The sequence below is a fragment of the Kogia breviceps genome, chromosome 6, assembly GCF_026419965.1.
Source record: "Kogia breviceps isolate mKogBre1 chromosome 6, mKogBre1 haplotype 1, whole genome shotgun sequence".
Classification (NCBI taxonomy): domain Eukaryota; kingdom Metazoa; phylum Chordata; class Mammalia; order Artiodactyla; family Physeteridae; genus Kogia; species Kogia breviceps.
Window position 1 is genome coordinate 22,465,666 of NC_081315.1, and position 13,266 is coordinate 22,478,931.

Sequence of the window (13,266 nt, forward strand, 5' to 3'; positions counted from 1 at the left end):
GTGGAGTTCAAGCAGCTCTTAGAGCTCAACTAATTCAGACCTTTCATTTTATAAGTAAGAAACTGAGGTCCAGAATAGAAAGTGATGGACCGAAGCCAAATGGTTAATCAGAGGTCAGTCTGGAAGAGAGCAGCCCCAAACATAAGGTCCCATCTCTCCTGTCGCAAAAATGCAGTCTGCAAGGCTTGTTTTTTCAGCTTAAACATGTTTTGTCTTAAAGAAGAAAGGAGATTAATAGAAAAAAGCGATCTACCTCTTCCAGTTATGAAGGAAGAAAAAAGCCCTTCAACCAAAGTGCATTTGGTTGATAGATGTGCTAAAGTATTCTGAAATGGGCATCAGCTTTAGATCACTTCCTGTTTCCATTAGGAAGTCATCACTGTCCACAGCTAGTCTGTATAGTATCCTCTCAAGTTGAGAAAGTATATGGAGCATCAGCTACAAGCAGAGACTCAGGAGACATTGCTCAGGTTTGCAAGCCTGGTTCCATCACTTACTACCGGCATGACCAAGTCACTTCCCCTGTCTAAGCCTCAGTTTCCTGGACAGCGCCAATAATGGTATCTACCACTCAGTGTTATTGTGAGAATTAAATGACCTAATACACAAAGTGCTTATAACATGCCTGACACAGAGTAAGCACCACACAGGCAGAGGGCTACCATATGCTGAAGAGAGGTAAACATATTACTTAAAAGAAAATGTAAAACAAAACTGCACAAAAATACCCTAAAAAATATGAGTCCTGAAAAACAAAAAATTCTAGCAGCTAGTTCCTTTACAGAGGTTAAGGCAAAGGTGGACTTCATCCGTTAAAGTAAATGTAGCTGAATTAAAGTAAAAGTAAATGTAAATGAATTAAAATCTTAGCACCCACTTATACAGGAAAGAGCTTCAGTACATCTCCTATGTTTTCTCCTCCAACCTTGGAGAAGGTCCTAGAATACATGAGATATACTCCATCTTGGGTTCCTCCTCGCCAAGGGCTGAGCTTATTTTCTGAATAGTTAACTGCAACCATCTCCTCCCTCGCTCCATCTCTAAGTTACCATTAGGAATCCAGTCTCTCAAAAGTTCTTCCTAGATGTTTAGTTTCCTCCTTTCCCTTTAACTATGTACTAGTGAAAGATGAGAAGATAGCGAACACACGCTTCAAAAAAGGAAAAAAGAAAATGCATCATTTCTTCAACATCACAACTCAGACACTTAATCACCTCCAAACACCGATCTACCATGTTTATCATATAAATATATGTAAACCATATACAGATACATCTCATATTGCTCTGATGAGATTTCAGTTTAACCCAAGAGAAAGCACAAATGCCACGGGAGAACCCTCAAATGTTCACCAGCCACCAGAGGGAGCTGGGACACCCTGTCTCGAATCACAGAAACCACAAAGAGAAACTGGCACGGTGGCTCTGGTGTCTATAGCAGGAGAGGGTTAATCCAGAGCTCTTTCCTAAGGCTGCCAGAGCCTCAGTGAGCCCCCGGGGTCTGGTGACCCATGCAGGAGCTCCTGTGTGTCACTGCGCACAAGGCCTACAGGATTAGCATGGATTGACGGCTAGGTGCCAGCTACAGACGCAAGCACTGTACATGTGTGAACCCATTTAACTCTCATACCAAACCACTGAGGCTCCCCCATTTAATACAAATGAGGAAACTGAGGCCCTGAGAGGCTACCTTGCTCAAAGACCCACAGGGAGGAAGTAGAAGGAGCAGGACACCAACCCAAGGGGCTGGCGAGAGGCTAAACTCCTAACTTACCACTTCCCCAAGCGCCTCTAGAAATGGCTGATATCACTTCCCTCAGAGTGCACTTCACGGTTCACAGGCATCTGACCAGCTCCAAGGAGATCGTTTGGATCTGGCTGCTTTTTAAAAAAAAATTTATTTATTTATTTATTTATTTATTAGTAGCTGCGTTGGGTCTTCTTTGCTGCGTGCGGGCTTTCTCTAGTTGCAGCAAGCAGGGGCTACTCTTTGTTGTGGTGCGCGGGCTTCTCATTGTGGTGGCTTCTCTTGTTGTGGAGCACGGGCTCTAGGCATGTGGGCTTCAGTAGTTGTGGCATGCGGGCTCAGTAGTTGTAGCTCATGGGCTTAGTTGTTCCGCGGCATGTGAGGTCTTCCCCAACCAGGGCTCGAACCCGTGTCCCCTGCATTGGCAGGCGGATTCTTAACCACTGTGCCACCAGGGAAGTCCCTGGATCTGGCTGCTTTTACCTGTACCTGGAAGTGTACTTCTGGGCTCTCAGGTGGAAGCTGGATTTCTACATAGCTTTTTACTCAAGCCCTCCTGTTGCTCTTTCACAAAGCCAACCTGGGAAGAAGCTCTCTAGATCACGAAAGATGCAGTTCCTCACGTCCTTTTAGAGGGGACATATAAAGTCTCTGGTCCATGGGCTTTATTTTTCCTTCATAATTGGAAGAGGTAGATCTCTTTTCTCTATTAATCTCTTTTCTTCTTTAAGACAAATCGTGTTTGAGCTGAAAAAACACATAACGGCGAGCAAGGGAAAAAGGAGAAAAAGGAAAAGCAGAGGAAGAATTAAGATTACGTTAAAAAGTAACTGTTAGTCATCAGGGAAATGCAAACAAAAATGGCAATGAAGACACCACTTCACAACCCCTGGGAAGGCCAAAATCAAAGATAGATGACAACAAGTGTTGAAGAGGATGTGGAGAAACTGGAACCCTCCTACACTGCTGGTGGAACTGTGAAATGGTGTGTTTCTTTGGAAATCAATCGCAGTTCCTCAAAAGGTTGAGCTATACACTTGCCATATGACCCAGAAATTTCACGCCTGGCTGTGTACCCAAAAGAAATGTCCACACACAAACTTGTACGTGAATGTTCACAGCAGCATTATGCATAATAACCAAAAAGTGGAAAGAACCTAAGTGTCCATTAATTGATGAATTTTGAAAATGTGGTATATACATAGAAGGAAATATTATTTGGTAACAAAAAGGAATGTAGTACTGAGACATGCTACAGCATTGACAGACCTTGAAAACATTATGCTGGTGAAAGAGGCCAGTCACAGAAGAACACCTATTACTTGATTCCATCCACATGAAATGTCCAGAATAGGCAAAGAGAGACAGAAAGGAGATTAGTGGTTAACTAGGGCTGGTATATTGCAGAGTAATGAAGAGTAACTATTAATGGACACAGGGTTTCTTACTGGAATCAGTGGTGAGGGTCCTCAACTCTGTTGGCAGAGGAAAAGCCATTAAACTGTATACTTTAAATGAGTGAACCGTATGCTATGTGAACTCTCTCTCTATGTGGTCATATTTTTAAAGAGATTTAAAAGAACTGGTTACAAACTAAAGCTACTAGTCTATCCCAGGAGAATCTGTGTCTTTGTGAATGAGAAACCATAATTGCAGAAGTGTCAGAAACCCAAAATCATAAGCGAGAAAGGAAAAATCAGAAAGAAAGGCTCTATGGAAAGGGGAAGGGGAAATGATTCCTATTTAACTGAATTTCAAGACAGTGGGTGTGTTGGGGTCACATCACCACAAATGCATAGGTATTACACAGTGGGGTGCATAACACTAAATTCAGACTTTCTCCTCGTCTGAAAGCTATCAGTGCTGAAAATAAAGGATCTAGAGGAGAGGTGAGATTTTTTTTTTTTTAAATGCAAAGGCTTATGTTCACTTTTTGGAGACTGAAGTAAAAAGTTCACAAGTGTAAGGATCCTCTGTTATATTGCATCCCATGTTCACAAAATAAGAATATTTGATTAGCATCTAAAATGTACACCATTTCCTAAGATAAATTTGAGTCAGAATTCTAAATTCAACTAGAAAAAGTAAAGCCTTCACATTCTAGAGCTAAGTGTAACATACTGACAGCCAGACCAGTGCTGGCACTGGTTCACATTCAGGTAGAAAAAGTTAAAAGTGAAGGGTTCGCCAAGCCACCCTGTCATGGATCTCCTTATAATGAGACTTTAGCAGAAATCAATGCAATCTCTGACTAAAGTGAATCCAGTCTCCTAATGTGGCAATACATCAAACGATAATATGGAAGCCTCATGGCTATTAGCAGATACAACGTTAACACATTTTTGGAAACAGAACAGTTAGACAGTACAGAATTTTCTTGACTTTTTTAGTCTAACTTTCAAATTATTACCAAGCCCTTTATTTATCCTCACTACATCTTAATCAAGCATCATTTGTGTGGCAAATCAGCTTATGGCTTCCTTTAAAAACAGGCGAGCCATTAACTGACCCAATGTGTTGGCAGTTCTTTTTAGGCAGGAACAAAAGATGCCTCTTAACTTCGTGCTCCAAGCGGCAGAGTTTGATTTCATGCATATGCAAAAAAGAAACATTTAAAGGATCCTGCAAAGTCAGCTAACAATCTTCTGGGAGTTTAAAGAACAACAACAATAACAAAAACCCTCCTTCACTCTCCCCCCACCGAGGTTTATATACTAAATATGCTTTTAAAGATACTTTACATGACTTAAAACGTTCTTTCCATAGTCCTCCAAATCCCTGACTGTCATAAAGTTTAAGTAGTGCTCTTAAGACTCAAGGTCAGAGTACAATCTTTTCACTTACAAAACTGTTGAGCTCAAGAAAGTATACCAAATGTTCCTCAGTGCTCTAGCCTCACTTTTCCAAGAAGTTAAGTGTCCCTTCCTCCTCTTCATGAATTGGTGCACTGCATTATCTTTGGCCTCTGTGTTACAAGCACTGACCTTTCCCCACCCCACCTGTTTGCGCTAGGGTCGACGAGCTCCTTGTCTGAAACAGCTGGTGTTGACTACCTAAGGCAAACCCACTGTACATTTCCCTAATAGGTGACATGAGCTCTGGGAATGAAAACTTGTCCCCAGAGAATGCCCCACCCCCCATGTGGCCAAAGCTTGGTACTCCATTTCCGTAGCAGTAACTGTTTATTTTCTTTAAAAGCCAGCTTTTGGTAATGTTTTGGTTCGGTGACTCCAGTCAGAAAATGCATCTGTCACTTCCACTCCCTCCTTCTCCTTCCGGATACCATAGCCTCAAACCCAGCAACCCCTCTGGAGAAGGCGGGCAAGGTTCTCCGGATGCACAGAAACAAGAAGTAACCCTGGACTCAAGGAGGCAAGGCTGCTAAAACGAGCTGCTTTTGCTGACAAGCCTGGAGAGGACTTTGTTGTTCCTACCACGGAAGCACCGTTATGTCAGGCATACGGGGAAAGAGCGAGTTTTAGGACAGTCATGGACTTCTCGTCCCGGCACCCTGCGATCATTACGAAAAGCTTATTCTCTCTACCCTGAAATCTCCTTCTCGCCATAAAGAAAACCTTCAGCATATTTAACCTCCCAAGCGGGCAAAGGATAATGCAACACTGTAAAAGCAGGCATATCTTTATGGCCACCATGCTCTTGGTGGCTTTTTGAGGATTGTTACTCTTTACCACCGTCCTCGCCTGTCAGCTCCTCCGGATGACAGCTTGGCAGAGCACAGCATTTTCGGTATTATTTATGACTCGCGTCAACCCAGCGGGCGGCGCGGGGCGGGGTCGGGGGAGCGGTACTCAATCTCCCACCAAGAGCTGAAACCCGACTTGAGCAAGTCGGCAGTGACGAGCGCCAGCACCAGTAACCCTACCCGCCTCCTGATACACAGACGCCGGCCTCAGGAGTATACCTGATGCACACACCCAAGTGCAGAGCTGAGTTATCAGATCTCGCGGTTCCAAACAGGTGCGGGGCCGCTCACTAGCCGAGGACAACATCCGAACCCTGCCCCCCCACACCTCACCTACCAGATCCTCCTCGGTAAAGTCAGCCCCCCTCGGCCAACCTTCGTCCGAGTGGCGCTATGCTAATTGGAACGCATTCTCTGGTGCCCCCAATGCTGTTGGTCCTCTCTTTCTTTGTAAACCCCACGAAGTGACGCAGAGCAAAACTTAGTAGGTCCGAGGAACAGAGACGCGTCTTTCGCAAAGCACGGACTTCGCAGGAAGGAGCTAGGAGGCAGGCAGGCGCTGCATCCTTCTCGGCGCCTCCATCCCCCTCTGGCTCCCCTCCCCCCCCCGCGCCCGCCGGGGCCGCTTACCTGCGTGGGACATGGTGATGGTCTCGTTGGTGTTGGAGCCCACGTTGAAGATGACCACGGCGGAGGCGTTCTGCAGGAACGCGTTCCGGATCTTATCCCTGTACGTGCAGTTGCCCTTGGGGATGAGGGCTATCCAGTTCTTGCCGTGGGCCGGGGCGGCGAACTTGGTGTTAGGGTCGCAGGCCAGGCGGTCGTGGGCCGAGCTGGCCATGACCACCTCCCCGCGGGCGTCCTGCTTGGGCGAGTGCTCCCCGTAGCGCCCGCACTCGGTCTTCTCGGTGTGCAGCTCGGCGGTGGTGCCGCCGCCGCCGCCGCCGCCCGCCGCCCCGGCCCCGGGGTCCGGCGCGGGCTCGGCGTAGGTGATGTTCACGAAGGCGGTGTACCATTCTTCCTTCTCGGCCACGGTGAAGTCCAGGCAGAGCAGATGCACGAAACAAAAGGAAAGCAGCCATGTTGAGAGAGCCAGGCTGCGGCACGCTTGGATGAGAGACAGTGCCATCTTTATCCGCCGGGGCCCCCTCCCCGCCCCCCGCGCGCGCCCCCCGCGCCGTCCCTCCTCCCCAGCCCCGGCCAACGCCGGGCCGGCCGCTTGTCCTCCTTCTCCTCCTCCCGCTCCTGTTCACTCCCGGGCCCGGGGGGCCGCGGCCGGGACGCGCAGCCGCCGCGGGGACCGGCTTCCGAGCGAGCGGGTGGCGCCGGCCCCTTCCCTTTTCAGCCGGAGCGCGGCAGTTGCATCTCGCTTCGCGGGCGCCGGCGGGGCGCGGGCGGAGGGGGCGCTCCGGGCTTGCGGTGGAGTCCGGCTGCCGAGCGTCCTGCTCCTTCGCCCGGCTTCTCCTTCTCTCATAGGGGTGGCAGGGGGCCCGGGAGCGTGCGGGGTGGCGGCCCGGCGCCCTGTAGCCCTGGCGGGGGCGGGCGCGGGCGCGGCTGCTCCGAGCCCGGGGTGGCGGCGAGGAGTCCCGGCTGCCGTTGCCGAGCGCTGGGGCGTGCGGGTCCGGTTGGGGGCGCGGCGGCCGCCCCTGCTGTGCGCCGGCTCCCTCGGGCTGCGCCCGGCACACACTTGCCGCGGGAGGGGCCGGTTCGGGAGTAGCGGGAGCAAGCCGGCAGAGAAGAGTACGCGGTCCGTGAGTGTGTGTGTGTCTGTGTATGTTTGTGTGTGTGTGTGTCTAATGTGTGCGTGCAAGGAGGAGCTTAATGTGATGTCAAAGATTCTAGGCTTCTCTTGCCACGCTCTCTCGGTCTCTCTATGGGCAGCAGCGACCCCTTCCGGGTCTCAAATTCAACCTAATCTGCGACTTGGTCCAGGTGGAGGCAAAAGGGGAAGCGACCCCTTGACCTATGAAGAGAGGAACAACTTCCTGCGTCTCAAATGTAGAGAAATGTGTGTATCTCTCATAAACAACTTTCCCTAATTACCCATCCTAGGCCAACTGGTAAGGTTAGTTGGTAGCTGGGTCCTTCGAACACCACGCCAGGAATATCTAGGGCAGTGACTATCAAACTTAAATGTACATCACCGTCACCGTCCCCAGTGTGGTGTGTGTGTGTGTGTGTGTGTGTGTGTGTGTGTGTGTGTGTGTGTTAAAACTCAGACTGATGGGCCCTGCTGCAGAGTTTCTCATTCAGTACGTGTGAGGTGGGTTCCAGAATATGCTTTCCTAACAAGTTCCCAGGTCATGCTGATTCTGCACTGTATTAGAATGAGTTCAGAAATGGGCTTCTTTCTTACCCTCTGGCAGCAAACATGTGACATTTGTTTTCCTATAGAATGAGTGTTTTCTAACTCTGTAAGAAAAGAAATTGGGTGAGCTATTTCTTCACTGTGTTTATTCTGGTTGTCATGACTGGTAACAGAGGACTTAGAGCATCAATACAATAGCCAAGGCAGGTTTGTTTGGGTTATCATTGTTTCTAGGATATTCTCCAGTTGTGCATAGAGCTTACAACTAGTTAATGGAGAGTACAGCCCCTCTAGAGTCGTGTTCTTAAAACTTTGACACAGGACAATTCCTTACCAGTTAAATGTCTGAGCGGTTATCTTTTCACACCAACAGTTTCTTTGGCTTGAGATACCTGTCACATCTCGAGAGCAATTTGTGTGATGGTTCTTAATCACCCACCTTGTACTTCCCAACTGGCAATCTTTCAGAGAACTCAGGACCCATTCATGATGAAGACAAAAGTCCACCTTTTCCCCAGGACCTTAGTTAGCATGTTTACAGAAATCTGTTAATGGCTGTCCACCAGTACAACTGCTGTTTTTCCAGAAGCAGTACGAACAGCTGGTGGCTGTTAGGGGAGAGCAAAGAATCCCAGCTATACCCAAATTAGAAGCAGGCACAAAAGGAACGATTTAGAAGCATTTGTGTCTATGGTATTGGATGTGCTGGGTTTGTGTATTTCCCTAACTTATTCATTTTAGAAAATAGGCTTCTAGGCAATTGGGACAGTGCTTTTTATAGTGCCTAATGCCCAAAAGGCAAAAGTGAAGAATGCCTGGCTGCTGGTTCCCGAACCACCAGAGATCTGAGTCCTTTGCCTAAAACCCCCCAGCGAGGTTTTGTACAGATGTCTCACAAACCAAAGTGGTTCCCCATATCTCTCTTGTCTCTTAGCGGTTTTTCTCCAGCCACAAAACTTAGTGAATCTGTGTCATTAAGAATGCACAACTACCCCTGTCGTTTTTTTCCCTTAGAGGAAAAGTTAGAGGCTGAGGAGATGGCAGGATCAAGGAAGTAGCATCCTGGCTGAGGGACTGATTAATTACAGGGACATTGGGCCAATAAGTAAAATATTAAATATAACGGGAGCCAGGTTTCTTAGCGTGGGAGAAGGAACTTACGAATATGGAAGGAAGGAAAGCTATAAATGTTACCGAACTCAGGTTCTGCTGCTTGGCACTCAAAAGCCAATACCCGAGAGACAGGTGTTGGTTGGAAAGGAAAGGTTGCCTTATTCAGGAGGCCAGCAAACTGGGGAGAAGGCAGACTCATGTCCAAAAACCAACTTCAAAGATTCTGCTTGACCATGAAAAGTTTTAAAGGGAGAATCATTTGGGGAAGGGGTCAGGGTCTTCATTATTGTCCCCTGTGTGCAAACGTTTTTCTGATTGGTTGGTGGTGAGGTAACCGAGCTGGTGAGCGGAGTTCCAGCAATATTGTGCTCAGCCTGAAGTTGCCATCCTCCACCTGGGTTGGGGCCTTAGTTCCTGCAGAAGAACTCAAAGATATTGTTATATACATTCCTTGAGAAGGAACCAGGACCCTGCCCCGTTGCTGCACTGTTGTTTCTTGACTGCTCCTCCTTTGTTTCTTTCTCCTTCCCTGATAAGCAACTATTTGAATCTGCCCTTTGGAACCCAGGGAAGGTTGAGGAGGCTGAATGAAGCCTGTTTACTAAACAAAAAATGGGGGGACACGAAAGGATTTGTACCCAGGAGGGCCCTACAGGATCCTGTTCAGCTTCATAAAGAACCCTGAGGTGTTGGATTGGATTCAAAATGAGTGTGAAATCATTATATATATATATATATATATATATATATATATATATATATATATATACACACACTTATACACCATAGCTATTTTCATTCAGAAGCCAGAGCAATGGACATATCAAGTGGCCAGAAGATCTTGGTTTCTAAGTACCATCCTCCATTAAATGGAACCAGGGCTGATTCTAGTACTTGGGATGGGAACGTACAAAGTAAGCTTGGAAACTTTTACAGGAAGTGCTCAAAGCATGATGGGAACTTGCTAAAAGGACACATGAGCCAGCAGGAAGGAGCTCCCACTGGCCAAATCTGGGACAATTTGAGTATCAAAATAAATTGTGATAGTAACTGATTACAACCTATTGGATAAGACAGGAATCCATGAATCCATGCCAATATAAATGAATAGATAAATAATGATGGAATAAAAAAATAAATGGAAAAAAAGGGAGAGCTATTTCTTATGGAATAATGCCAACTAATAAGATTGATGGAAATAGTAAGTCACCATTTGGCAATGTTGGTAGATTCTTGGCAGGAGTCCTCGGTGGATGCCAAAGCTGGTGGGGGCAGGTGTTTGATATGAAGCAGGATGTCAGCTTAGTCTTTTTTTTTTTTTTTTTTTCCCCGGTATGCGGGCCTCACACTGTTGGTGGCCTCTCCCGTTGCGGAGCGCAGGCTCCGGAAGCACAGGCTCAGCGGCCATGGCTCACGGGCCCAGCCGCTCCGCGGCATGTGGGATCTTCCCGGACCGGGGCACGAACCCATGTCCCCTGCGTTGGCAGGCGGATTCTCAACCACTGCGCCACCAGGGAAGCCCCAGCTTAGTCTTAAAGCATCTTCTGAAAAATACTTATTGATCAAGGGGGGAATTTATTGGAAAGAACCTGGAAGACACCAAATTGACCAGGCGATCAAGATGAGCATCATCAGAAAGGAACGAGTCACATCATGTGCCTCCTGATGTGATGTGCTGAGTAGAGCACAGCCCCTTTTCTGTTGCATCCTGCTCGGAAGGCACAGCCTGAGTCTGAACATGGAGAAACATTGGATGGACCCAGGGTGAGAAGCATCTTAAAAAATGACAGGCTCGTATTCTTTAAAACTTTTAAGCTCACGAGAGACAGAGAAAGATAGAAAAACCGGTTGATCCAAATTGAAGGAGACTTAAGAGGCATGACAGCTAAATGCAACGAACAAGTCTGGATTGGCTCCTGGACCAGATAGGAAAAGCAAACAGCTGGCAAAATTGAATGAGGTCTGTGGATTGGACGGTAGTGTCCTATGAACATTGATTACCCGATTCAAATGTTGATATTGTAGCTATGTAGAAGAATGTCCTTATGTGGGGAATATGTACGCTGAATTATTTAGTAGGATGAAGCATTCTGTCTGCATGTTGGTCTTAAATGGTTCAGAAAAGAATAATGGTAATCTCTAAGATCTTGATTTCCACTAGCCACTATTTCAGAGGAGCTGAAGTCCAATTCATGATAAACTAAAACGTCCATTTGGGGCGTGGGTCGTAATTTGTTTCCAGCCTTGTACTGGTGATTCCCCTCCAGCACAATGCTCCTTCTTTCCCGTAGCGCTACTTGAACCACCGAGCTGGGTATGCAGTAGGGACTCAGACAGATAAATTTCATACAATCTACATCTTGGGGCGGGAGAAACAGACAAATTTTAAGTTGTAGATTATGCCAGGCAATAACAGTTCTATGAAGAAGAAGGCAGCAGAGTGGGGCAGGGTGACCCATTTTATATAAGGTGCTATGTTACATGGGGATCAACTGCTCTGATGAGGTGAATTGTGAACAGAATCCTGAAAGGCGTGAGGGATCCATATGTGTATTGGGGGACGGGTTGTACCAGGAAGAGAGCAGCATGAACACGACGGGCCTGAAGGGAGGTTGTATTTGATGTGCTTGGAGAATGGCAGACAGACTACTGAGAATGGAGAAGTGTGAGAAAGAAAGAGTGAAGGAGATGAGATCAGAGAGATGAGAGGCCTATCAACCCTTTGGATTTTATTCTGAGTGACAGGAAAAACCTTTGGAGAGTTTGAAGCCAGGACGTGACATAGTCTGACGTGCAGACTCTGCGTGTTTAAAAGTTTATTCTGACTGTATTGGAGCCAGTATGGAAGCAAGGAGAACAAATGGGAGCTATAGCCATAATTCAGAAGCAGAGGATGGTGACTTATGCCAAGAAGGTGGCAATGAACGTGGTGAGAAGTGACTGAGCCTTGATGTATTCTGAGGATGGAGCAGACACTATTCTCTGGTGCCTTTGAAATGGGGTGTGAACGAAAGAGAGAATACCAGAGGGACTCTACCATTTGGAGCCTAAGCAACTGACAGAATGGAGGGGTCATTCTCTGAGATGAGGGAGATTGCAGGAGGAGTTGGTTTGGATAAGCATCCAGAGTTTTGAATATGTTAGGTTCAAGGTGCCTAGAGATATCCAAATGGCAATTTCATGTAATTTGCCTCAGCATAGAATTCCAGAAGGAAGATTATTGGATCAAAGCACACGAACGGTTTTCAAGTTATTAACACATATTTTGGATGGCCAGATTGCTTTTCCAAAGGTTGGCCTCACTTAATACACCATGCCCCAGAGTAAAGTGAGCTCCTTCAAGTATTTGTTTCTGAAATATCACCAGAATAAAGTAGCCCCAATGAAAGATCTCTACAAAAACAAGGTCTGGGCCAACTCCTAGGTACATTCCTCAGAAACTTCAGCAAAGAGCAACACGGCAAGTACGCACCAAGGAAAACAGCCAGATGGCGGTGTGACCTGGCCACATCATTGGAAACATTCTGATCAATATCACCCATGAACACTAAGCACACACGACCATGTTCACAATGGTAATAAATTCATATATATCCACGGGTGTTCTCAATTAGTTAGTTGAAGAATTATAGTAGGGGCCTATTTTGAATAAATTTAATCCCTTATCCATACATTTTCAATAGAGGACAAATTGGTCTCCACCTGAGGGGGAACTCTCTCTACCAGTCAAGCAGCCCAGGCCAAATAGAATGAGTAGGTCTCCCCAGGTCTCTTTGGTGTGTAGAGGTATTCTAGTTTTCATAAATGGTAGAGGCAGAATTGACTTAAATGCATGCAACCTATATGTGTCTGAGTCAGAAATACAGAGCAGCTCCAGCAGAGAACAGCAGGGTCCTATTTCTCCAAATACCAGCAAATGAGACTTTACGGAAGCTCTCAGCCTCGACGCTGCTTTACTTTGGCATCTTGCCATTCATGTGTGCCACATGTTCAAAGGGCATTCTACTGTAGACTTTAAAAAATGAATTAAATCATTTGAAAATACAATTCCTCCTACGTATACACGTTTAAAGGCTTAATACAAGTTTAATGGGGAAAAGTTTCAATATACAAGATTTGATTCATAGTGTATTTTTCATTTGATTTGATTGATTGATTGCAATTTTTTTGCGGTACGCGGGCCTCTCACTGTTGTGGCCTCTCCCGTTGCCGAGCGCAGGCTCCGGACGCGCAGGCTCAGCGGCCATGGCTCACGGGCCCAGCCGCACCGCGGCACGTGGGATCCTCCCGGACTGGGGCACGAACCCGCGTCCCCTGCATCGGCAGGCGGGCTCTCAACCACTGCGCCACCAGGGAAGCCCTGACTGCAATTTTTAAAAATTGATACCTGTTCATT

The 13,266-nt window shown here is 46.9% G+C and overlaps 1 protein-coding gene across 2 annotated transcripts in view; it reads right to left on the minus strand.

Moving 5' to 3' along the window:
• RNF150 (ring finger protein 150) overlaps positions 1 to 7,285 on the minus strand; it is a 244,096-nt gene extending 236,811 nt beyond the window's left edge. The window contains exon 1 of one of the 2 annotated variants that reach the window (XM_067035574.1): positions 6,080 to 7,285. In XM_067035574.1, the coding sequence (XP_066891675.1) occupies positions 6,080 to 6,578 (499 nt within the window). In that variant the 5' untranslated portion in view covers positions 6,579 to 7,285. The remainder of the gene's footprint in view (positions 1 to 6,079) is intronic. The other variant, XM_059067523.2, reaches the window with a different exon arrangement.
• Between the last annotated feature and the right edge of the window lie 5,981 nt (positions 7,286 to 13,266).